This window comes from Caretta caretta, chromosome 7 (genome assembly GCF_965140235.1).
Source record: "Caretta caretta isolate rCarCar2 chromosome 7, rCarCar1.hap1, whole genome shotgun sequence".
Taxonomy (NCBI): Eukaryota; Metazoa; Chordata; order Testudines; family Cheloniidae; genus Caretta; species Caretta caretta.
Window position 1 is genome coordinate 31,965,929 of NC_134212.1, and position 26,706 is coordinate 31,992,634.

The 26,706-nt window shown below is 47.7% G+C and overlaps 2 protein-coding genes across 6 annotated transcripts in view; one reads left to right on the forward strand and one right to left on the reverse strand.

The window, feature by feature from the left end:
- CHRM1 (cholinergic receptor muscarinic 1) overlaps positions 1 to 8,581 on the forward strand; it is a 55,418-nt gene extending 46,837 nt beyond the window's left edge. For both annotated transcript variants that reach the window (XM_048857983.2, XM_075130418.1), the window contains exons 2-4: positions 2,165 to 2,274; positions 3,138 to 4,876; positions 6,536 to 8,581. In XM_048857983.2, the coding sequence (XP_048713940.1) occupies positions 3,219 to 4,850 (1,632 nt within the window). In that variant the 5' untranslated portion in view covers positions 2,165 to 2,274; positions 3,138 to 3,218 and the 3' untranslated portion in view covers positions 4,851 to 4,876; positions 6,536 to 8,581. The remainder of the gene's footprint in view (positions 1 to 2,164; positions 2,275 to 3,137; positions 4,877 to 6,535) is intronic.
- Positions 8,582 to 16,179: 7,598 nt separating this feature from the next.
- DPF2 (double PHD fingers 2) overlaps positions 16,180 to 26,706 on the reverse strand; it is a 42,539-nt gene continuing 32,012 nt past the window's right edge. For 2 of the 4 annotated variants that reach the window (XM_048856026.2, XM_048856023.2), the window contains 5 exons: positions 26,356 to 26,493; positions 25,101 to 25,229; positions 24,154 to 24,266; positions 22,557 to 22,632; positions 16,180 to 19,939 (listed from right to left, as the gene is read on the reverse strand). In XM_048856026.2, the coding sequence (XP_048711983.1) occupies positions 19,863 to 19,939; positions 22,557 to 22,632; positions 24,154 to 24,266; positions 25,101 to 25,229; positions 26,356 to 26,493 (533 nt within the window). In that variant the 3' untranslated portion in view covers positions 16,180 to 19,862. Of the gene's footprint in view, positions 19,940 to 22,556; positions 22,639 to 24,153; positions 24,267 to 25,100; positions 25,230 to 26,355; positions 26,494 to 26,706 lie in introns of all 4 variants that reach the window. The other 2 variants (XM_048856024.2, XM_048856022.2) reach the window with 1 other exon arrangement.

Here is a 26,706-nt window from a genome sequence, read left to right on the forward strand (position 1 = left end):
AGGACTGAGCTGTGGTTTCCTTTGCAAAGCTGAGAACCTTTTCACTGTCGTGCCTCCTTCCATATTCCACAGCTGTCTCTTCTGTTAACTATCACACAAGATCAGAAACAAGGACAAGAAACAGGTTTCTCTCTTTCTTAGGAATCCCGGTTACTAAACGTGCCAAGAATTCATCAGTTATTTCCAGGCATCTGGTGTTTGGTTGCATGGAGGGGTGTGTTTCCCCATGATATTTGCATTGCCCTCTGTTTGCGCAACTCCACCTCCGTGTGCATATGCACATGCATATATGCATTGGTCCCATTTCCCCAGCCTGAACTGGGCATTACTCACACAGAAGCTGAACAACTTCACAGATCAGCTCTGGTGAGTATATTTTGCTCCTGCTGTTGCTGCTATGCAGTAAACTCTGAGCCACTGGCAGATCTTAGAGAAACAATGGGCACGGAGTGGAGGGATTTGTGGTGTTAATGCCCTGAACTGTGTGATTCAGTAGGTCTGGGTTCAATTGCCAGCTGTGCTTCAGACTCATTGTGTGACCTAGGGCAAGTCAGTGCTGTCTACCTCAGTTTCCCCCTCTGTATAACAGGGTTAATAACCCTTGGTCTATCCAGAATGCAAGCACTCTTGCTAGGTGGCTGTACTAGGCCCTGATTTTGGTGGGAGCTCCCAGTCGCTACCATAGCACATATAATAACAAGGAGGAGCAGTGGCAAGTATATTTCACTTGTGTCCTTCAAAAGCTGGACCACGTTAAGGCAGATTCTTCCCAAGGATCTTTGTTTTATTCCAGACAGGAATCTTAGTTGGCCAGCCATTAACAGTTCATTTTACTCTCTTCCTTCTGGTGTTTTGGCCAAGATGGTTTTAAAAAGTGACAGTTGATTTCAGGTGCCGTTTTTTGGGGAGGGAGGCTGTCCAACTTCAGACACCTCAAATGGGCCTGATTTTCAAAGGGCAGGTAGCTGATGCTCTGAAGGTATCTCAAACTGTACCTTGTAAGTGGCTGGCCTGTCTCCCCAGCCCAGGATTAATGCCATGCCTAGGATCTGTTCAGGGCCTTTCATCAAGCCACCATTTATTAATTGCAGTGACCTTTAGCAAACCCCAAAATAAATAGTTCAGCATAGAAACCACCTCTTTCCCCCTGAGCCAGGGTTTTCTGCATGTCACAGGTTCCTACTCTACCGGCCACTTACCTGAGTAACCCTGCTCCCTGTCACTCTTCCCTTCCCCACACCTTAACCCAGCAGTTTCCTGCCAGATCCTCTCTGCTTCTGCCAGCTCTCACCACACCTGAGCCATTTGCTGGCTTTTATAATCACCTGACCCCTTTCCAGCCGGGTCTGATCAACCCAAACACCTGTTCTTAAACAGTCTGCCTTAGAACAGAGATGGATGATCCCAATCCCCCTGGCCTATAAAAGGGTAGGACCCCCCCCACCCCATTACACACATTGAAAAAACAGTGCATTCAAAATCATTAGTCACTTTCAAAACTTTTGGACTGTGTTTGTCCTGGGCTCTTGACAGTTCTAGACACTAGTGATCAGGGCAACAGGCATTTTCTCCTACCAGTGTAGCAGGAGAGCTTGATTTGCTATTGTTCAAATTCCACTGCTGCCCAGCTTTCTGGGGGCTCCTTCTGTGCCCCTGGGAGAGCACCTAGCTACATCCTTGTCAACTGCAATAAGGCAAAAGTACCTCATAATAACCTAATTAGGTGGAGGCAGCTTGGAATCGTGTGCAACAAGCCAACAGATCACCTAGCTCAGAGGATGTGGAGCTGCAACCACATGGACTGGACCACAAAAGACAAAGGTTGGATGCAACAAGGACAGAGGTTGTTGCATGAGGTTGCAGCACTGGTAGATTAGGGTAGATTCCTCCCCCTACCCTCTGTGGAGCTCCACTACACTAAGCCCCTGTAAACGTTTACTTGGAGCAAAAATTGAACCTGTACCTTTTACTAGAGAGAGAACAGCTGTACACTTGGGTCCTTAACCTATAGGGTTAAGGACCCAAACCTGCATCATTGAAATAAACAGGAATTGTGATAGTGTCTTGAGTGAAAACAAGGTCATGGTCTAAATGTAACTATTTGAGGGTTAACCTAGCAGTGTCGGAGAGCTGTGAAAAGGTAATTTACTTTTCATTGATACAGGTGGCCTCCAAAATGTGACATCTTAGATGTGTCAGTGCCCCACTACCGTTGTAACATCATTGGACTGGAGAAGGGACATGAAGTTTCAAAGAAACAATCTTGATAGCAAGGTGAGTATCCTGTGATCTCCTTTGCCACTCCAGGCAATGGGCTCCAGGGTCCCCAAGATCCAACCTTCCCATTGGCTTCCTCTTCTTGTCATTTGTATGGTAGCGTGTAGGGCACTACCTAACCCCGACCGAGATCAGGGCCCCCATCATGCCAAGCACTGCACACACACAAAGTAAGAGATGGTCTCCGCACCAAAGAGCTCACTATCTAAAATTCTAAATAGATAAAGGTGAGAACTGAAACAGGCACAGGAAGGGGAAATGACTAGACCAAGATTAATGGCAGAGTCGGGAATTGAACCCAGGTGTCCCGAGCCCCAGCCCAGTGTCCTATCCATTAAACAAAACTGCTTTTCTGCAGAGGATGTGATTTACCCAAGGTCACAGAACAACCAAGCCAGGAATGAACCCAGATCTCCTACCTCAGTGCTCTCATTACCCAGCACTGGGTGGGAAATTTCATGTCAAGTTGAACTAAAACTGAAATCTTTTCAACATTTCTGGCAAACCAAAAAACTTAAAAAATAAATGTTTTGGGTCAATGTTTTGTTTCAATTTGAATCATTTAACATTTTTGAATTTTTTTAAATAATTGAAGGAAATTTCTGAATTAAAATTGTTTCAAACCAAAAAATTGAAATGTTTCATTTACAAAATCTCAAAATGAAACATTACGATTGGGGGAGGTGGGGGCTGAGGGTTTTATTAAATGAATAATTCATCAAAACCAATATGAATTTGCAAAACATCTCAGTGTTGCCAAATCTGCATTTTTCAAGGAAAGAAATGTTGTCTGAAAAATTTCACCCAGCTCTAAATCTGACCCTTCTCCCAGCTCAGCCAAGTCTCTTTCCTCATTCCAGGAGGCGTCCTCAGACTGAAGACCCCTGCTCATCTTTCCTCTCCTGGCCAAAGGGGCTTTACAGTGGAGCGGTGGGAACCCAATGTCATCCCAATACGCTATTCTGGGAGAGGTGAGACCCCACCCCAGCACCATGAACCTTTCTAATGTCCCACCAGCCCTCAATGGCTCCCAGGGTGGCCCCTCGCCTACCCTGTATGGGGGCCATTCTTTGTGGCAGGTGGTGTTGATTGTGCTGATGACTGGGATCCTCTCACTGGTCACACTGGTGGGCAACCTGCTTGTGATGGTCTCCTTCAAAGTCAACAGCGAATTGAAGACAGTCAACAACTACTTCCTACTCAGCCTGGCCTGTGCTGACCTCATCATTGGAGCAGTGTCTATGAACCTCTACACCACCTACATCATCATGGGGCACTGGGCCCTTGGCAACGTGGCCTGCGACCTCTGGCTGGCCCTTGACTATGTAGCCAGCAATGCTTCAGTCATGAACCTCCTGATCATCAGCTTTGACCGCTACTTCTCCATCACACGGCCCTTGACCTACCGGGCCAAGAGGACGCCAAAGAGGGCAGCCATCATGATTGGCTTAGCTTGGGCCATCTCCTTCATCCTTTGGGCACCTGCCATCTTGTTCTGGCAGTACTTTGTTGGGGAGCGGACAGTGCCCTCAGGAAACTGCCATCTCCAGTTCCTCTCTCAGCCTATCATTACTTTTGGCACGGCCATTGCAGCCTTCTACCTGCCGGTCACCATCATGATCATTCTCTACTGGAGGATCTACCGGGAGACTGAGAACAGGGCCAGGGAACTGGCTTGCCTGCAAGGCTCAGAGAGCAAAAGCATTGTCAGGCCAATCCCCAACAACAGGCCTAAAGGAGGTGGTGAAGGCAGCAACAGCAACTCAGAGCGGTTGGAACCCATCAAGGTTTCTTCTGCTGTGGCAAAAACCCACACAAAGGCCTACTGCTTTCCCAGTTGGAGGAAGGCCAGGCTATATGTGGAGCAGAGCAGCAACGGGAGCTGGATCAATACAGAGGAGGAGGAAGAGGAGGACGGCTCCCCTGATTCCTTGACATCGTCTGAGGGAGAGGAGCAGCCCTTTGAGGTTCAGAGTGTCTGCTCGGTGGTGATCCGGCTGCCTATGATTGGCAGTGTAACGCAGCCCCCGCTGCCAACAGAGAAGCCAACCCGGGGCCGGGAGAAGCTGGCTGGAGGGCCATGGGCAGGAGGGAATGGCGTGTGCAGGATCCTAGCCCAGTCTCCTGCTGCCACTGAGTCCCCCAACATGGCCAAGAAGCCGTCAAACAAAAAGATATCACCAATTAAGGAGAAGGGGGTGTTGACTGCCAAAAGCCATCTGCGGAAGAGGAGCAAACAGCTCTCCCAGCAGAAGACCCTCTCCCTGATCAAAGAGAAGAAAGCAGCCCGAACACTGAGTGCCATCCTGCTGGCCTTCATCCTCACATGGACACCCTATAACATCATGGTGCTGGTGTCCACCTTCTGCCAGGACTGTGTTCCTAAGAGCCTCTGGAAACTGGGCTACTGGCTTTGCTATGTCAACAGCACTGTCAATCCCATGTGCTATGCCCTGTGCAATAAGTCTTTTCGCAATACATTTAAGATGCTGCTGCTGTGCCGCTGGGACAAGAGGAGGTGGAAGAAGATGCCCAAGCACGTGGTGGCCTTCCACAGGGCTCCAGCACACTGAGCAGGCGTGGGGTGAATTCCAGAATGGTGAGCCAGGCACAGCCAGTGGAGGGAGCCAAATGCGGCAGCGGGGGAGGGGTGGGAATTAGCTTCTAAGGTGGGAAGAGGAGAGTGAATCAGACCATGAATTGTTGAGACTGTATGGCAGAGGTTCTCAAACTGTGGGGCGTGCTCTCCAGGGGGATACGGAGAAATGATTGGGGGGGCAGCCCCCACAGGGGGTGGGGAGGAAGCGCCACCCAGCCTCGCTCTGCTCTGGCCCTGCCCCCAGCCGGAGCCCTGGCTCCCGGCCCCAAGCCACCCCTAGTCGCCCCTGACTGGCCTGGACACGGCTCCATTCCCAGGCCCACTCCCATCCCCGTGCCCAGCTGCAGCCCCAGCCTTAGCTCCCTCACCGTGGTCTGCGTTCCCTCCCCCCCACACACACAGCTGCAGCCCCACTCCCAGCCCCAGGAGGGAGGATAAGGACAGGAGTAAGGGTGGGGGGGACGGGATCCTGAAAAGTTTGGGGATCACTGCTGTAGGGTATCCCTGTGTCATCAGTTGCAGCTAAGGTCAGCCCTATTAAAGAACATGGAGGGGGACAATTCTGCTCTTGCAACCATGCATGCACCTTGCAGTAAACTTCATCAGTCTAAGTGCCTAAATGGAAAACAGAAATTTGATAATAGAGGGCTCTTCAGTCTAGCAGACAATTAGGATCCTAGTAAAAATCATGCCTCATAGTGGAAGATTCAGAGAACTCAGTCTATTTAGTTTATCTAAGAGAAGGTTAAGGGGTCTATAAGTATCTGCCTGGGGAAGAAGAGCTCTGTGTAAGCTTGAAAGCTTGTCTCTCTCACCTCCAGAAGTTGGTCCAATAAAAGATATTACCTCCCCCAACTTGTCTCTCTACATGGGGAAGAGAAATTTGATAATGGAGGGCTCATCAAACTAGCCAAGGTCTAACAAGAACCAATGACTGCAAGCTAAAGCTAGATAAATTCAGACAAGAAATAAAGTGCCTGTTTTTAACAGTGAGGGGAATTAACCATTGGAACAACTTACCAAAGGCTGTGGTGGGTTTTCCATTGCTGGCAATTTTTAAATCAAGACTGGACAGTTTTCTAAAACATCTGTTCTAGTCCAAAGAGGCATTATTATCCAGGGATGTCCTATGGCCTGTATTATACAGCCCGTCAGATTAGATGATCACAGTGGTCCCTTTTGGCCTCATAATCTATGAATATAAGAGTGGGGACTCCACTGCCTCCTGCTGAAGGATGAATGGACTTGGTGGAAGTAGCATGCATGGTGGGTGGGACAATGCAGATCCTGGACACCGCTGAGTGCAATTTGGCCCTGGGAACTCATCATGTGAAAATAATTAATACACTAGACCAAAGCTTTTCCTAAGAGGACTCTATGCCAGCTCTAGGAGTGGGAGCTGGTGGTTAGAACAGGAGGAAATTGGGAGTCAAAGACTTGTGGGTTTTATTCCCAGCTCTGGAATAATAACTCTTCCCAGAGCTGGGATCTAGTGGTTACAACAGTTAGTACTAGGGCCAGGACTCTTGAATTCTATTCCCAGCTCAGGGAGGGCTGTATTGCCGCTGGAAGCCAAGGTGCCAGCAGCTCTTATCAAGATATAACAAGCAAATGTATTACAAGTGTCTCAATTTGCGGTTCCTTGCCTTTTCCCCCTAGATTAAATCCCTGGGCTGGGATGAAGACTGTCAGGCAAACTGCACTGCAGCAGAAGAATGGGACCTGGCTGCGATGCCAGAGGGAGAATTCCTCCGAGACAGTCATGAACCCAGCCTTTGGGGTCTGGGTGAGGATACAGCTGGCAGGTTCCGGAACACCATGCCACCGTTTATTATTGTAATCTTGAACTCATTGTCAGATAGTGGCCTTCCTTAAAACCTTGATGAATGTGGATGTATCAAAAGGAAAACAAATGGACAAAGCTGGTGCATTTAATGCTCTGTGCTTGAGAGAAACTGATTTAAAACCTGGTTTAAAATCTAAGCCACAGGGCCACTGAAACCAGCAATTCATGGTTGTGACATGACCTCTTGGGATTTTCAGCTCTTTCCAGTCTTGATGCTTTGACTAAGAGGACACTTGACATTCCATCCATTCAGCCACAGAGACAAGCACAGTCTAGCCATCCTACTGCTTAGACCAGGAAAATGGGAGTCAGAACTCCTGACTCTTCATGAGTATGTCTAGTGGTTAGAGTCAGAGACTGGGCTGGGAGGAGAGAGGGTGTCTAGCGCTTAGAGCAAGGACGGGGGAAGACTCCTGCATTCCAGCCCCAGTTCTGGGAGGTCAGTGGCGTTTAGTGATTAGGGCAGAGGAGAATGGTAGACAAGACTCCTGAGTTCTTCTGTTTCCCGGCTCAGAGTCAGAAACTGGGAATCTGATCTGTAGGGTGGGGAGGTCTAATGGGTTAGAGCAGGGTGGCAGTGGGAGCCAGGACTCCTGGATTCTATTTCCAGCTCTGGGAGGGGCACGGTGTCTAGTTCTGCAGAAAAGGATCTGGGGATTACAGCGGATGAGAAGCTGGATATGAGCAGTGTGCCCTTGTTGCCAAGAAGGCAAATAGCATATTAGGATGTATTAGTAGGAGCACTGCCAACAGATTGAGGGAAGTGATTATTCCCCTCTATTCAGGACTGGTGAGGCCACACATGAAGTATTGTGTCCAGTTTGGGTCCCCACACTACAGAAGGGATGTGGACAAATTAGAGAGAGTCCAGTGGAGGGCAACGAAAATGATTAGAGGGCTAGGGCACATGACTTACAAGGAGACGCTGAGGGAACTGGGGTTATTTAGTCTGCAGAAGATAAGACTGAGGGGGGATTTGATAGGAGCCTTCAACTACCTTAAGGGGGGTTCCAAAGAGGATGGAGCTTGGCTGTTCTTGGTGGTGGCAGATGACAGAACAAGAAGCAATGGTCTCAAGTTGCAGTGGGGGAGGTCTAGGTTGGATATTAGGAAACACTATTTCACTAGGAGGGTGGTGAAGCACTAGAAATGGGTTACCTAGGGAAGTGGTAGAATCTCCATCTTTAGAGGTTTTTAAGGCCCGGCTTGACAAAGCCGTGACTGGGATGATTTAGTTGGGGTTGGTCCTGCTTTGAGCAGGGGATTAGACTAAATGACCTCCTGAGGTCTCTTCCAACCCTAATATTCTATGATTCTTGTGACTAAAGGTGGGGGTGTCTGGGCTCTGGAGTTCCATTCTCAGAGCTTGTGACCTTGGGCAATCATGGGTGGTGAAGCTTCATTGGTTGAGTTTTAGAAAACACTTTGTAATCTGGTGCTAGTGAGGTGCCGAGTATCACTGCATTGCACTGAGAAAGATGAAAACTGAAGGTGACATGGGGAAAGATGACATCTGGAGTAGGGAAAGACAGTAAGGACAGTTGCACCTCCATCCTTCCCATCAGGGTCTTAAAGTGACCCATTCAACCACATGGACACAGGATATTATTAATAACCCACTCTGTTACTGTCCTGCTCAAGAGGATTAGTGTAGAGAAATTCTTCCCTAGTCCCTGCTCAAGCATCTCTCTAAGGGGGTTATATAGGCCCCATTATCATAATACCTGGGCACCTCACAATATTTTAATTAGGGTTGTCAAGTGATTTAAAAAATTAATCGTGATTAATCATACGGTTAAATGATAGAACACTATTTAAATATTTTTGGATGTTTCCTACATTTTCAAATATATTGATTTCACTTACAACACAGAATACAAAGTGTACAGTGCTCACTTTATATTTATTTTTATTAAATATTTGCACTATAAAAAACACAAGAAATAGTATTTTGTTCACCTAATACAAGTACTATAGTGCAATCTTTTTATCATGAAAGTTGAACTTACAAATGTAGAATTATATAAAAAACTGCATTCAAAAATAAAATATAAAACTGTAGAGCCTACAAGTCCACTCAGTCCTATTTCTTGTTCAGCCAATCGCTCAAACAAGCTTGTTTACGTTTGCAGGAGATAATGCTGCCCGCATCTTGTTCAAAATATCACCTGAAAGTCAGAACAGGTGTTATCATGGCACTGTTGCAGTTGGCATCACAAGATATTTACATGCCAGATGCGCTAAAAATTCGTATGTCCCTTCACATTTCAACCACCATTCCAGACGACACGAGTCCATGCTGATGACAGGTTCTGCTAGATAACAATCCAAAGCAGAGAGGACTGATGCATGTTCATTTTTATCATCTGAGTAAGATGCCACCAGCAGAAGGTTGATTTTCTTTTTTGATGGTTTGGGTTCCATAGTTTTCGCAGCAGAGTGTTGTTATTTTGAGAGTTCTGAAAGCATGCTCCACGCCTCGTCCCTCTCAGATTTTGGAAGGCACTTCAGATTCTTAAACCTTAGGTTGAGTGCTGTCGCTATCTTAAAAATCTCACGTTGGTACTTTCTTTGCACTTCGTGAAATCTGCAGCGAAAGTGTTCTTAAAAGGAACATGTGCTGAGTCATCACCCAAGACTACTATAACATGAAATATATGGCAGAATGCAGGTAAAACAGAGCCGGAAACATACAATTCTCCCCCAAGGAGTTCAGTCACAAATTTAATTAACGTATTTTTTTTTAAACGAGCTTCATCAAAATAGAAGCATGTCCTCTGGAATGGTGGTCAAAACATGAAGGGGCATACAAATGTTTAGCATATCTGGCACGTAAATACCTTACAATGCAGGCTACAAAAGTCCCATATGAACGGCTGTTCTCACTTTCAGGTAACATTGTAAATAAGAAGTGGGCAGCATCATCTCCCATAAATGTAAACAAACTTGTTTGTCTTAGCAATTGGCTGAACGAGAAGTAGGACTGAGTGGACTTGTAGGCTCCAAAGTTTTGTTTTTGAGTGCAGTTATGTAACAAAAAAAATAAAATCTACATTTGTAAGTTGCACTTTCACGATAAAGACATTGCACTACAGTACTTGTATGAAATGAATTGAAAAATAGTATTTCTTATGTTTATCATTTTTACAGTGCAAATATTTGTAATCAAAAATAATAAAGTGGGCACTGTACACTTTGTATTTTGTGTTCTATTTGAAATCAATATATTTGAAAATGTAGAAAAAAGTCCAAAAATATTTAATAAATTTCAATTGGTTTTCTATCATTTAACAATGTGATTAAGCTCCACTTAACTACGATTAATTTTTTTAATTGTAATTAATTTTTGAGTTAATCACATGAGTTAACTGCAATTAATCAACAGCCCTAATTTTAATATATTTCCCTTCATCCTGTGCAGTAGGGAAGCATTATTCCATTTTACAAAGGGGGAATTGAGGCAGTGGGAGACTAAGGACCAGTCTCAAAGATATTTAGCCACTGAAATCAGTGCAAGCTAAGCACCTAAATACCTTTGAGGATCTGGGCCAGAGTGACTTGCTCCCAGTCATGCAACAAAGTGGGGAATTGAACTTGGGTCTCCCAAGTCCCAGGCCACCATGCAAAGTCCTGAGCTAGCCATCTGCTGCAGAGGCCATTACTCCTTGCTCCATCCTGTACACACATAGCTTTTGCCACAAAGCCTTCAAGCAGCAGCACAGCTCCAACAGTTTTATGCCTCACATGAATAGATGAACCCCCCCCCGAGAGATCCTCTGATCTGTTCTCCCCTGGGGGAGGACTCAGATGCTCCCCAGGTAGGAAGAATGAATTATTCTGTACCATGCTCATAAGCGCTCTCCACATTCCGAACTTGCACTAACACTCCTGGGAGCAACAGGCAGGCAGGCAGTGGAGAAAAGATATTATCAATCTAAGCGCTATTTCCTGAAGATGTCCCAGCAGCAGAGAAAAGATGACCCAGCAGGAAGTCAGGGGCAGTCCTCCAATTCACTTCGTCTTTGTGCCATGATTCCAACCTATCTTTAGCCTGGTGACTCTTGAATGTTTAATATGAATAAATCATTGACCAAAACATGTTTATGAGAGTTACAAACCCAGCATTACCATCCCCAAGCATGCAAAAATCACGAGTCAGACTCCAAAATCACAAGATTAAAAAAACTCATGATTTTAAGCCAAATAGTAAACTAGTGGGGGAGCGAGGAGGGAAAGATTCATATTTTCCTTCTGGTTTCTGAGCCTTTAGAGGTCACATTTTCAAGCTTTTCACTAGAAACTTTTTTTTAAAATATATGTAAACAGAGTCTCACGTAATCATAACTTCAGGGGCTGTGAGCTGAAAGAAAACTCCATTTAGCATGAGAATTGGCAAAGCAGCAAAACCCTGATCATACAGGACTGTACATACTGACTTTCCTCATGCAGGGTCCAGTGAGACTGGTGTTTATGTCAATGTTCTTCATATTTATTTGTTTGAAAAAATAAAAAGGAAAACAAAATTGCTTTATAATAGTGGGTTTTGTTTTGTTTTAAGATATGGTTGCATCAAGAGGCCCTGACTGTAATCAAGGTCCCATTGTGCTAGAGCAGGGCCCCTATCACGCCAGGCACTATACAGACCCCCTCTGATATTGGGGCCCACCCCAGTCATGCTGGGTGCTGCAAATACACACAATAACAGTGCCTGCAGTGAAGAGTTTACAGTCTGAACAAACAAAGGAAGGATCATCATCTCCATTTTGCATCTGAGGGAAGTGAGGCACTGAGAGATTAAGTGACTTATTCAAGTCTGTGGCAGAGTTCAGAATTGAACCTATATTGACTGATTCTAGTCCCAGGCAGTAATCTCATTTCAAACAGCACCGAGGCAAAAACGGCAAGGACTCAGAGCTGGAAAAAACCCTTTAGAATCGGGACTGTATTTCATTTCATGTTTGTACAGCACTTAGCACAATAGAGACCAGATCTTGATTGGATGTCTCAGAGCAAGACTGTAATAAAAAATAACTGAGTCCATGTATGAGCCCACCTCAAACAGGATGCTGGACTAGCTGGTCAAGTGATGCAGTCTGCCAACTCCTATGAGCCAAAACCAGGATATAATCTCACCTGAGACAGAATGGAATCAGATACTAAACTGATGGAATAGGCACCTCTGAAGTAATAAAAAAAAAAAAGTTTGGCAGAGAAGTTTCTGAATCTCTATAATGATTTTATGTGCAATAATATTTGCAATAGCTTATGTACCAAGGACAATAAAAATCCCATGATTCTTTCAGCATGGCATCTTCTCCTACAACCCTCTCCTGCTCTACACTATTATGGCACTAAGAAAATCTTAGGTCTTTAATAATTTTTTCTTGCTTTTCTTGGAATTCCCTGTAACATCTCCACAGCTCTGGTAGATGACTGGAACTCATCCCAATACAGCATGCTGCCATCATTTGATTTGTGTCCTAATTTAAAGTAGTGAATTGTTATTTAAAATCATCAGGGCTATATTCTGATCTCACTTGGAACTGGGTAAAAGTAGGCTAACTCCCTTGTGTTAAATGAAACCTCGCTCCAGATTTACACCTGCATACGTAGGATAAGGATCTGATCACCTGACTCCAGCCAGTTGTGTATAATGTTGTTATAGGGAAAACATCGTTAAAAGAGGCAGCATGTTTCCCTGTCAAGAAAGAACAGGCTTGTGGCACTACATTAGGTCTGAAATAAAGTGGGGAAGGAAACTGTTTTCCTGGTTCATGAACATTTAAAAAACGTTTTCCATTCCGTACTGGGACAAAACCAAGGCATGTTTGTAAAAACCAGCCCAAGAGAGCAAGAGCACAGATCCCCCATTCCAGAACAGTCAACAGCCCAGTAGTGAGCAGGGATGGGGGACCCAGTTTCAGGTCCCTGCTCTACCTCACTCAGACAGGGCTATCGATTATTCTGAGCTCTGTCTCACATTTCCACCCTGGACTGGAGAAACCTCTTTCAATGAAAGTTTAATTGAAGCAGATACATTCCCGCAAAAGTTTCTGTTTTGGCTGTTTAGCATTTTCTGGCAAAAAGCTGTTTTAATGCAAAATATCCAACTAGCTCTCATCACAAGAAACCTGGGTTTAATTCCTAGCTCTGCTACAGACCCATGTGTGACTAATCTCTCTGCACGTGTAAAATGAGAGGATTATTTCCCACCTTCTCCCACTTCGTATCTATCTTTTCTATTTAGGCCCCAACCTTGCAAAGACGTATGCACATTAACTTTACACACTGCGAATAAATCCCACAGATTTGGAATGCTGACGGTGCGTAAAGTTAAGCATCTGCAACAGTCTTGCCTGGATCAGGCCCTGGATTGTAAAATCTTTAAGGCAGGGATTGTCTCTCACCATGTTGTCTATGGCACCCTGCTCAATGGTACCCTCAAGCTAAGTTGGGTCCTCTAGGTGATAGAAGGTTAACACTACTAGAGTAGAGCCTACAGGTCCCCAAACTAAATCAGCACCCATTGTGTTAGGCACTGTATAGACAAAGGAAGAGACAGTCCCTACCCACAAGAGTTTACAGTCTATATAGGGAAGTGAGCACCAACCGATCAATCGCGATCGAATGGTCGATCCTGGAGACTCTCCCAGTCAATTGCAATCTTTGGCTGCAGCAGGGCTGCCGCTAAGGCAGGCCCCCTGTATGCTTCAGCCCTACACCACTCCCAGAAGCAGGCAGCATGCCCTCGCAGTTCTAGAGGAGGGGGACAGCAGGGGTCTCTGCATGCTGCTCCTGCCTGCAAGCACCACGCCCGCAGCTCCCATTGGTCGGGAATGGGGAACTGTGGCCAATGGGAGCTGCGGGAGCAGTGCCGGCAGAGAGGGGCAGCACACAGAGCCACGTGCCCGCAGGGGCATGTTGGCCCCTTCTGGGAGCGGCGTGGGTCCAGGGGAGGCAGTGATCCTGCATTAGCCCCGCCCAAGGTAAGCATTGCCTGGCAGGAGACCGCTCCTGGAGCTAGCACCCCAGACCACCTCCTGCCCCCCCCAATCCTGCTCCTGCCCCCCATTACCCAGCCCCAGCCCTGACCCCTCTCCCAGAGCCAGCACCCCATGCCCCCTCCTGCACCCCAACACTCTGCCCTAGCTGGATCCCCCTCCTGCATCTAAATTCCCTCCCAGAGCCCGCACCCCCTCCTGCACCTCAACACTCTGCCCCAGCCCGGAGCCCCCTCCTTCACCCAAACTCCCCCCCAGAGCTTGCACCCCCTCCTGCCCCAGGCTCAGCCCAGAGTTCCGTCCCACACTCTAAACCTCTTGGCCCCAGCCCAGAGCCCTCTCCCAAACCCCAACCCTCTGTCCCAGCCTGGTGAGAGTAAGCAAGGGTGGTGGGGAGCGAGCGAAGGAGGGGGTGCATGGAGTGAGCGAAGCAGGGTAGATCCTGGGGTGCACTTAAATTCTAAAAGTGATCTGTTTATGTAAAAAGGTTGGAGACCACTGATATAGTCAAAGGGTGGGAAGGGAAACAGGAGCACAGAGGGGAAGGGAGTTGCTCAAGGCCACACGCAGCAGAGCCGAGTACAGAACTCATGTATCCTGAGTCCCAGTACAGTGCCACTGGGCCATGCTGCCATACAGACCACAATGGCCAGACAAAATATTTTTAGTGGAAGGTGTTGGGACTATGCAGTGCATGATTTGGTTTCAATTGAATCTGGTCCTAAAAGCATTACAGCAGAAGGAAAGAACAAAGGAGGTGAAGGGGGAGAATGAGTTAATAAAATCCACTTCCCCCACCCTGCACTGAGCCACACTGAAGTCGCAGCTTCTTCTATCCCCCTTAGACTGAATACTTGACCCTGTCTTACCTGCAGCTGCTGTTTTTTGCCATTAAGATACAAGGATGCAAATCTTTGGAGACAGCTAGCATTGCAGGGAAGTCATCCTGTATTAACACACACCCTTCCCCAACAGTGACATGATCCTATTTTTAACAAATAGAAAAAAGAATTATATACATAGACAAGCATCCTCTAACAGTTCTAGGAATTTGAATGTTTACCAATGAGAGCAGGATGGAGAACAGTCAGTGCTAGGAAGTTCAATGTTCTTAGAGCCGTAACACACACTTGGGGAGACAGGACACCTGGGTTCTATTCCTGGTTCTGGGAATGGGGTCTAGTGGTTAGAGCAGGAGGGCTGGGAGCCAGGACTCTGAGGTTCTACGTTTAGCTCTGGGAGAGGAGTGGGGTCTAGTGGTTAGACATGGGGTATGGGGTGCACGTGCGCTATCTCTGCAGTAAACACCCAAAGGATTTCCATCAATAAGGTTGCACAAGCACCCTATGATAAAAACTTCTTTCCCCTGATAACACCTTCCTGGGTATCTGAGGCACAACACAGGCAGAACTGCAGCATATTGTACCTAGTGGTTTGGAGCCACCTTAAAGTCTTTCACTGTCCCTTTGTGTCCATATGATATTGTGCTGTAACCAGAGCTTCATGAAGTACAATAGGCACATGTTTAAGGATCTGGCAGCCTAATGACGATTCATCCCAATGATGCATCCGATTTAGTGCTATCAGTGTCTTCAGGGTGTGTTTGATGGATGCGTTGATGTCCCCATATCTCATGTGGGACCAATGAATTATAAAATAGCACTGGATAGCTGAAAGTAGAAAGCTTGCACAGCCTGTACATGCCTCTCCCTTCTGCATCAATTCTGCTCCAGCACTGGAGTTGAATTGAGATACTGGCCTGGCACTCAGAACATTTGGATTCAAGTCCTAGTTCTGCCACTGACTCCTTGTGACACCCTGGGAAAATACTTCTCTCTGGGCTTGAGTTTCCAATGCGTAAAATGGGAAACGATCATCCTTCCTTTGCTTATTTAGAATGCAAACTCTTTGGGGGCAGATACCATCTCTTTGTTCTGCACTTGTATAGCACCTAGCCAGGGCCGGTGCAACCACTAGGCTAACTAGGTAGTCATCTAGGGCACCAAGTGGGCGGGGGCGGCAGTGGAGCGGAGGTAAGTTGGGGCAGGAAGGCGCGGGGAGGGCCGCCTGCAGCAAGTAATGGGGGGGGGGGCACACACATGGGAACGGCTCCCCGCCCCAGCTCACCTCTGCGCCGCCGCCTCCCCTGAGCACCGCCCCGTTCTGCTTCTCTCCCTCCCAGGGTTGCGTGCCAAACAGCTGATTGGCACCGCAAGCCTGGGAGGCCAGAAGGTCCTCTCCTTTGACCATTCTCCTGCCTAGACGTTAGACCAGTTTAAGAATCTTGCTGAATCAGGACCTAACAAAGGGATGTGGAAAACAGAAAGATGGAATACACAACACTTTTACCTGAACAGCTTTCCCTGGAGAACTGCACAGTAAACTCAGAAGCACCCCCAGCATCTAATCTCACAGCATCTGTATCAGTAACAAATAAGGCAGCTTAAAATGAGAGATCCGTGTAAAAATGTTTATTTACTAATGTTTTTTTTAATACAGTACCTTAAAAAAATTACACACCTTGGCTCCAATTAAAGTGGGGAGGAAAGGGGGGGAAAAAAGGAATCTTAACAGCAGCAAAAAATTCCCATTTGTTTTTTACTCTGTAAATTAAAAAAACCCAAACCCAAAATATGCTTCTGAGACTTTGCGATTTAATTAGGTTACTGAAATGGAAAAACACAAGTCCACTATTCTCAATACATAAATGGCTGTTAATGCATGTGTGAATGTGCGTGCATGTATGTGGGAGTGAGGGAGGCAGCTTGCTAACTCAGAGGGAAAAGCTGTGAAAGTCAGTCAAAGAAGAAAACTAACTCAGCAGCAGGTGGCTTTCCCTACTCAGAACTGTTTGACATTTCTCCTCCAAGAGGGGGCAGGGGAAGCAGCATCATAAAGAATAGAGGAAATCAAGCTGACACCTCCGCCCCCCCCCGCATCACACACCCTGAAAAACATTACAAGGTGAAAGCACAGAAATGAGCTATATAATATTCCCCATCCCAAACCTAAAGAGCCTCCTTATGGGAAACCAATGTATCTGGAACACATCTGACCTGAGCGCTGAATTCCCATTGCAAGGAGAGCTACACACAAATTTAAGAAAAGTAACCCACCCCAAAGTGACAAGAGAGGGGTTTAACAAGCCATTTTGGTGTTTTTTTGGGGTGGGCAGGATAAGACACACATGTGATACTTTGCAGGGGATTGTGGTCTGTCCAAGACAAGACACTCACGACCCTGCAGTGCTGGCGAGAGCTGCTGGGGATGGCCAATTTCAGTTTGGGCAACAGCTCCCCAGTTAGCCAAGCAAGGAAGATTTGCTCAGTGACTGAGCCCCATTTATTAGGAGGCTCTGGATGGAATCAGAGGCAAAAAGGATTTCTGCCTCTGCCTGCATTGAATCCCCACCCACTTCAGCTTCAGTCGTTCATAAGAGTGGATAAGGTAATGAAGTGGGCGAAGCTATGCTTCCCTTTTCAGGTGGCTTCCAACCACAGCCACTGCTGAGTGGATACAGGATTTCAAACAAATGCAGACATGTCTCTGTTGTGCAAGTATGGAGAGAGTGGGGTCTTTTATTTAATATTTCCATCTGAAGTAGTGCTCAGAACGGGTCTGGACTGACCATCTACTTTTAGCCACGTAAGGGACAGCATGGCAAACATCCTCATTGTGCCACAATGTCCAGTCTCCATGGCCTCCTTGATCCTGGCATGTGTGTGTTACACTGGATTGAGACCCACAAAACTCATTTCATACAGGCCACCAAATCACCAGTGGCTGGTAATGGCTTCTGATTGCTACCAGCTTGGGCTAGATTTGAACCAGTGACCTAGTGGTGAACAAAAGTCCTCCCATTCACCATCCCCTGAGCCATCCAGCCCCTTTTGTACAGGTGAAGTGTTTTTTTTTAAATGCATTTCTAGTGAGCAAGGAAGAACGTAAAAAGGGATTTTGGAGGTAGGTTTGAAGTCGATTTAGAAAAAACAGGCACATTATTCAACAGAACCCTTTTGTGTCACCCTTCCAAAAATGCTTCATCCTATACTAGGGCTGTACAACAAAAATCATCCCATGCACCTTGACCCCTGCTACTGAAAACAGCGATGCCTGGAGGGCTTCAAAAGGTCACCAGTGGGTTCCGAGTCACATGATACAATGAGATTCCTGCAGAGCGGAAACAAAAATAGCAAGGAGGGAGGGAGAGGGATCCTTATTTTCCAAGAGAGGGAGAGCCCAGCAGCAAGCTGGGAGAAGAAACTGGCTTCTTTTCCTCCATCGTCGAGCAGAGCAAGGTCCTGAAATGAGCCAGCTCAGCCTTTAACAACACACCATGGCATGGGGCGATGAGTCCCTGCTGGCATGCATTCATACCCATTGACCGGCTGGAACAGGCACTCCCAAGTCTTGGGCATGCAGCTCCCTTGCATAGGCACATTAACTGGAGCGACAAAGGGATCTGCAAATCAAAAGACTAGTCCATCTGCACTTTGTTCCATGGAAACACCAGTGGTCTCTGCTTGTTCTGAACCCACAGTCCCAAACCATCCTCCTCCTATCAGGAGGCATGGTGCTGCCATTGCTACAACACGGGAGGACTCAAGCCTCTTGCAGGGATGGCGACCGTACAGCTTCGGTAGGGGACTCAAGAGTCCGGGACAAAAGCTCCAACTGTAGTTTCATTATCCTAATGATTGAAAAGCTAAATCGTCACCAAGAGCCAGGACGGCAGGCTTTGTAGGTTAAAAACACAATAGGCAAAACTCCATTAAAATGCTTGAGTGCAGGGGATGTACATGGGAAGGGCCAACTTACGCACTTGGACTATGTTAAGGCAGCAGTGAAGAATCCTAAGGACCATCCCTTTCTCCTCTCAAGGATGGAGTCTGTAAAGGAGGCCGAAGCAGACCTTTTCCAAAATAACCTGGTGAAAGTTTAAACCCTGTGTGACCATTAGAACCTGGAACTATGGGATGCTGAGTGTAGTTTTACAGGACAGGTGTAAAAACACCATCAAGCTGAGGTACTGTAGGGTCTATGGGTTTGACTCTGATCTCAGTCAGACCAGCACAAACCAAGAGACAATGGAGTCACTTCATATTTAAACTGGTTTGACTCAGGTGGAAATCAAAGGCCTTCTCTACACTGGGATATTGATCCATGGTTGATATTATCTGACAAACAAGGGATACCACACCCTCACCCACACATTGGATCCCTTTCTACCAGAGCTGGAATCAATTCTCTAGCAGGCGGTGTTGAAAACAGTGTGGTCCAGTCACCTATACCAGTCAAACCACTTTCAACTCGTGGAAGGAGGGGGCAATCAGTGATCGATACCCTACTATCAACCAGGGACAACCACTGCTTCCTGTCTATACTAGGAGAAGTGTGTGGACTTAAACCCACTAATTAGAGTAAGCGGAGGAGGAGAAGGAGGATTTGGGACACGAAGAATGTCTGGAGCCATTTCCCTTTACCTGACAGGCTGATTTTGCTCAGACAGACTTGTAGCATAAGAGCATGGATGACGGGAGCCCTGGAGATGGCTGCTAACTCGGTAGTGCTGAATGGCAAAGCAGACTCAGGAATAGGAGTCATTTAAATGAGGATGTAAGACCCCTTTTCTCCTATGGCGCTTCTTTCTGCAGTTCCTGCACTGGAGAGTCCAAGAGACACCTTTCATCAGGATGAATAAGGCGATTCTCCCTCCTATACAGAGAGGAGATTCCTGTTTGTTGTGTCTCATCTGCGTGCTAGGATTGGTTTTGCCTTCAGTGAGGGTCAAGCATTGGTTCATGCTATGTATGTTTGAAGCAGTGCTTAGACAGAGGCAGAAACGCAACCACCACCAAGGGACAGCCTTGCGTACAAGACTTCACCTGATATGGTGGGGGAAGTGGATCCACTTCTAACCCCAGACCAGGATGGATCTTCTGGTAACAGGCAGAGTCCAATCTGCTTTGGGAAGGAGAGAAATTCAACAAAAAGGAACCCAAAAAAACACGGGAAAGGTTAAACCATAAAAAAAAAAGGGGGGCGGGGGGGGGACAAAAAAGTAACAGAGCCCTGTATGTAATGAGTGACTGGAGGTTACTCTACTGAGCCACGCTTTGCCCTCCAACCCAAAACCGAATCAAGAGGAGTTCTGGTTCTGATAGATTGATGCTTTCTCCTTCAGCAAATCCAGACACAAGTGACAGCTCCAGCTCCCTGCAAGAAGAGGTGAAAACTCAGTAACTAGGCTTTCCCAGAATGCTTAGTGAACTGCATATGTCTGAGGGGGCAATTTGCCTGCTGCTGAAATGTGGCCAGCTCCAGGGTGGAACACAGCAGTTGTTTAACAGGACAATAATCTGTTGTTCTAACATTGCTCTAACAGGCAATGCTATCTAGGGTGCCAAACTGGGGTCTATTTCCAGCTCTGCCACTGACCTACTGTGTGACCTTGGGCAAGTCACTTCCCCTCTCTGTACAACTATTTCCTCTCCGAGCCATTGTTTATTTAGAATCCAAGTGCTTTGGGTCAGGAACTGCCTCACTATGGGTTTGTCCACACAGTGTTCATACTGCTTTAAACTATACCACTTTGAAAATATTATAGCTAAAGCTGCACAACCCCCTAGTATGGGAACAGTTCTACCAGTGCCTCACGCCAGTAGTTTATTCCAGGATCTTGGTTGGGGCCTCTAGATATTAACAAACTACTAATAATAATGCATATGTGATAACAGGTCCCAATCTCTCGAGCCCTCAACCTCTACCACCGTACTAACAACAATCTTGGCTGAGCCCCCAAGGTGCTACCATAATATTACCAATAGTGCACATACAGTAACAAGGCCCAGATCTTGGTTGGGGCATCCTAGGGACTACTGGGGGTGGGTGGGGGGTTGGAGGGGTTATGATATTGCTACCCTTACTTCTGTTCTGCTGCTGGCGGTGCTGCCTTCAGAACTGGGCAGCTGGAGAGTGGTGGCTGCTGGCTGAGAGCGTAACTCTGTAGGCAGAGCCACCACCAGCAACAGCGCAGAAGTAGGGATGTATGGTATGGTATTGCCACCTTACTTTTGCGCTGCTGCTGCCTGCAGAACTAGGCCCTTAGTCAGCAGCCACCACTCTCCGGCTGTCCAGCTCTGAAGGCAATGCAGAAATGAGGGTGGCATGGTATGGTGTTGCCACTCTTACTTCTGTGCTACTGCTGGCAGGGCACTGCCTTCAGAGCTGAGCTCCCGACTAACAGCCGCCACTCTCTGGCCACCCAGCTCTGAAGGCAGCACAGAAATGAGGGTGGCAATACCACGACCCCCCTAAAATAACCTTGTGACCCTCCTGCAACTCCCTCTTGGGTCAGGACCCCCAATTTGAGAAATGCTGGTCTCCCTCGTAAAATAAGTATTGTATAGGGGGAAAGCACACAAAAGACCAGATTTCACAGTATGTGATGCATTTTTCATAGTCGTGAATTTGGTAGGGCCCTAAACATATCCTAGCAGGTGTTAATCCAGGACTATGTGCTCCCAGTATGCTAGGAAACAAAGCCCCCAAGGTCTTCAGATATTCCTCCATCTAGATAACATTAAGTGAGAGAATTAAAAGGCAATTTAAAATTAACATGGGTGAATCTAGACCGGAGATTGCTTCTGGCTGCTCAACCGTAACCAGTTTGCTTTGAAACCATAAATCAGTGCACTGTGCAAGGAAAGGTGGGGCTGGTGGAAAATCTGGACTCTGCCACTGTACTCTTGATTTTGCTACCAATGCAGAAATGTTTCCACACTTGGCAGGATGCTGTCCCCATACTTCCTTCCTCAGGATGCCTAATGACATTCCTACCACATCCCAGTTGGCATAGAGACAGTGATGATTTAGTACCAGGAGAATCTACTGGAGCGGGCACTGCCCGGAGAAGGTGTATCTGACTATTTTGACAGCAGGCTGAGGGAGGGAGGTCCACAGACCTCATCTAATCTGACCTCGTGCATGTGACAGACGAAAAAATTTCACAGATTCTGATGTAAGCAGAAACATCTCTGATCAATTTCAATGGGAGTTGCACCTGTTTCCTCTAAGGCTGAATTTGTTGGCCCTTGTATACAAATCCCCCCTTTTAAAACTCAATATTGGATGTTTTTCTAGCAGATCTGCTCCAACTCAAACATCAACTAATTCAGGATAGTCCCATGGCCAGTGACATACACAAGGTCAGACTAGTTGGATCACAGTGGTCCCTTCTGGTCTTGGAATCTGACTCTAAGAAAGCCAAGGAAAGTTATGGGGAACTTGGAGTATTTGTGCAGCACCTAGCATAATGGGGTTCTGTCCCATGACTGGGCCTCCTAGGGGATACCCACAATACGAATAAGTAGAGTCCCAACCGAACCCTACACTTAGCGCAGTGTTCCCCTTCAGCACAAGATCCTACACACACCACTTAGCACATTTGTCAGTTTAAGAGGCACCCAGGACTGGAATAAGTAAGAGGGGGTGCTGCTGCAAATTAGAACTGTGGGGCACTAGGCGGGGGAAGGAATAACTGAGGCAGCAGAGGGATCCGTGGGTTAGGATCATAGGGGATCAGCAGAGCTACCTGCGTCAGGGAGCTCAGAGCTGAAATAGCAAGCGAGGCTGCGCAGCAAGTCTGAGGGACCTTGGCAGAGCTAGCCAGGCCCAGAATAGTAGGGGATGTTATACGGGATTCAGAGATATGTGGGAGAAAGTTGCACACTTCCTGCTCGCATCATGCCCAATGCTATCAATCACTAGTGCTTAGAACCAAAATCAGAATTCTAAAGAGAAACAAGAGTGGGCCAAGGAGCACTACATTTACCTTCGGGTGGCTCTGACATGGGCGGAGTTAGACAGTACATGTGATACCCACGATCACAATCGTCACAGAAGAGCAGCTGGTCCTAAGCAGAGGGGGGAGGAAAATAAAGGAAAATTCGGATGATTCAACACAGCTTCACAAAAGGGCTCTATTTACAAATCACAGCATGATTCTGCCATCCCACAAAGAACAACAGAGGGTGCTTTAGTGACATGCAAGTCTAACCAATCCCTCAGGGTCTTCACCAAAGATTAGACCTGCCACATTTGACACTAAAAGCATAAGCCTGTACCACCTGAGCCACAGAAGTAACTCCATTAGCTGATAGCAGTAGCAGATTCCTACGCGAAACAGCCACTGAAGAGGTCCATGTAACACCTGCAGGGCTGGATCAAAGCATAGGGCTGACTCCGCAGATGCACCGGGGCTGGAGCACCCACGGGAAAAATTAGTGGGTACAGAGCTAAGCTCCCTTCCCTCCGCCCCTCCTCTTCCTCCTCCCGCCCCCTCCCCGGAGCGTGCCACGTCCCCACTCCTCCACCTACCTCCCAGCATTTCCCACCCAGACGCTTCCAAACAGCTGTTTGGCGGCATTAGCATGCTCCGGGAGGGAGAGGGAGGAGCAAGAATGTGGTGCACTCAGGGGAGGAGGCAGGGAAGAGGCAGGGCAGGGATTTGGGGAAGGAGTTGGAATAGGGGCAGGGAGGGGGCAGAGTTGCAGCGGGGACTTTGGGGAAGGGTTGGCAGAGGCATGGCTTCATGGAAGGGGTGGAGTGGGGGCAGGGAGCGGGTCAAGCACCCAGGGGAAAGAGGGGAAGTCAGCGCCTATGCTCACATGCCTAGGGTCCTGGCTCTTAGATTCATGTTAAAAGGTCAGGATTTTAGGTTTTGATTTTCTACCCTTTGGGACTGCAAAACAAATTCTGATAGCGTGACCTGAATGTGATGCAGAGACGTCTGCCTGAGTCTGCAGAGAGCCTGAGACATTAGCTCTGAAAGGATGGAGCTTCTCCACAGGTGACTAATGTAGCGATGCCTGCCTGAGTCTGTGGGGAGCCGATTAATGGCTCTGAGAGCAGAGCTGCCTCATGTGTAACCAATACAGCCTGCCTGTATCTGCAGAGATCCTTAGGTAATGGGAGAAGCAACCACCAAAACTAGTGAGGAAGCCACATTGCCCAATTGGAGTAGAACAGGTCCCCTGACCTGGGGGAGAGGGCAATGTGATGGTACACCTGCGGTCTCAAGCTGCATTACTCCAACCTGGAACACACACTCCCCGAGAGCCTACCTTGGACATTATCCATAATCCCACCTCCCAGGTAGTCTCCATTCAGAATTTAAACTCCCACAGTAAACTTCATTCCAAAGATTATTCTCCTGTCTCTGCCAAAACTGTGCAAGTTGCTGCTCTCGCTGTGCAGCATGGCGAGATGTAGGCAGACAATACTTGGGGAGATAATTTCTGGACACAAATGGCATGTACCCCTCGGGGCTTGCTGGTCCCCTCTTTAAGCCCCTGTTTGCAGCTGTGGATGCCCAAAGTGTCAAGCTTGCTCTGCCAGGATCGATCTCGCCAGCACTGAAGGGTACTCACATCGTTCTCCGAGGTGCCACAGATGTTGCAGCATTTACACTCGATGCACTGCCAACGGTACGTCTTCACTGCAGCCATCATAACCGGAGTGAACTGGAGGCAAGAAGGGTGCCCTGCCAAGGGGGATGAAATAAAGCCACACATGGATGTTAGACATGTCAGCCCTGGACAAGTGGCAAGAGTTCAGAGAAGCAAGAGAAATGGAAATGAAGCATGAAACATAAGGAGGCAGGAAGATATATACAGGTTATTTCCAAATAGCAGCAACTGCAATGGTGACAGCTCTTGCCCCCAGAGAGGGGGAAACAGAGAAGGAGCAGTGCTAGACAAGGAATGAAGTAGAAACAAGAGAGACGCTGCTCCAGACAGCAACAGAGGAGAAGGCTCTCCAGCTAACAGGAGAGCAGGGTAAAGAAACAGACAGATGGGGATGCTGAAGCACGGAGCGGAGAAGTGACATGCTCATGGTCACACAGACAGTCAGTGGCAGAGCCAAGAGTTTAACCCAGGAGTCCTGACTTCCAGTCTCCCACTGCTCTAACCACTAAAGACCATTCTCATTCTACAGCTGGATATGGAATCTAGAGGTCCTGAATCCCAGGCCTCTTCTTGCTCTAACCCTCTCCCCCTCCAAAGCTGGGAACATAACCTAGGAGCACTGACTCATAGTCCCCCGGCTCCTCCTTCAGCTGTCTTAGGTGGGACAAAAGAAACCAGGTAGCTAAAAGATTGCACTGGCCTTAAATAAAAGAGCAGAAATGCTCCTGGCTCTGGGAAGAGAGACATCAGCTTCCCATCATGCATCACTGCAGCCACCCCATGGGACAAATAACGGGGCATCCAGCATAAAGAACAACCCCAACTCAGTGAAGTGAAGCAGCAGCAACACCTCATGCTGGACCATGGGCATCCAGCCTCTTGAATGCAGGTATTGCAAATCAAAGTACCTGATCGTCCGCAGTCCGAACATGACACCAGCTCCTCCGGGTGCCCAGTCTTCTTATTGATTTTTGAGTCTCCCAGGCAGAAGTCGCAGTAATTGTTGGGCAAAGCCAAGCCATCAGGACCTTTCTTGGCTGTATGGAGAAGAGCCAACCCCACCCCACCAGAGAAAAGGTTATTTAGAGTGAGCAATGACACCTAGAAGGAGAACATTCAACGAGATTCCTGTAGGGACTTTGGCCCACATAAGCTTTCAGATGCAGCAGAGAGGAGGTCACAGCGTAGCAGATGTACCCACTTCTAGATCCCTGCATGGATACAAATTGTATATCTATGGATATAAAGCAGATACCCATGGAGATGAAGGGCTCTAGTGACAATGAGTGAGACCAGCTGGGCCATGGCTAGCGACCAGGCCAGGAACAGCAACAGCAAAAGCAGCAGCATGACGGGCCGCCACTCACAGGAGCCAGCACCCAGCCTGGCAGCTCCTCTGGTGTGGCTGTACTGCCCCCAGCCCTACTCACTGGGGCAGGCACAAGGATCACCAACAGCTGTCCCTGGTCATGCTACTGTGCGCAAACAGCTCGCACACTCCTGGACAGGAGTCCCTTCCATGCAGCAGTGTGCATCTCCTGTCCAAGAGCGTGCAAGCCACTTTCACATATTAGCTTTCGCCGCTGGTTTCGCTCGTTGTTGCTAGAGCCTACAACTCCGCAGATATCCACAGGTAAAAAGCGGATATAAATTTTGTCTCTGCATTACCTTTCATTTGCGGATCTCAAAGCACTTTACAAACACAAAGCCTCACAAATCTGCATGTAACAAAGGTAACTGTTCTTTTACCTGTGTTATGCAAAGGTAGACAGACACAGAGAGGGGAAGCATTTCACCTAACACACAGCTAGTTGGGGCAGAGGTAGAAAAAGAATCCAGGAATCTTGAGTTGTGGTTTGGCTAATCTAACCACTCTGCTAATTCCTCCAACCTAGGTTACATTGGTTCCCACGGATCCCACGTGTCTCAGCTCCCTTCTCTAACACACTATGCTCCTAGAGCCAGGGACAGAACCAAGGAGTCCTGACTGAGCCCCTTTTGTTCTAGCCTTCTAGACCCCCCGCTTCCCTCCTAGAGGTGGAGATAGACCACAGGAGTCCCAGTCATAGTCTTGGTTCCCTCACCACTACCTTCTGGCCCTAAGGCTACAGAAGAGCCAGGACACACAGGAGATGGGGTCAAGTCAGGGGCTAATGGTCTTACACTTCTGCTCCTCAGATCTCTGGGAGACGGGCGTCGGGGGCTGCGAATCTTCCTTATCCTCCCCCTCCTCCTCGGCCAGATGGGAGTGAGCATAGTGGTAACTGAGCCCAGGGCGGTTCTTGTAACGCTTTCCACAGACTGCAAAAGAAAATGGGGATGGGTCTGTGCTCCTGGCAGGCACCCGAGCCACAAACATCCCTGCTCATGTGCAACCCCCCAGATCTCTGAGACAGCCCTTCCCAACCCACCCTTCTCCTGAAGACACAGCAGTTAACAGTGTAGAACAGCCAGCATGGCTTCAGGAGGCTGCTTCATGAGCCAGCAGACTCATAGTTTGGCCAGACCCCGAGA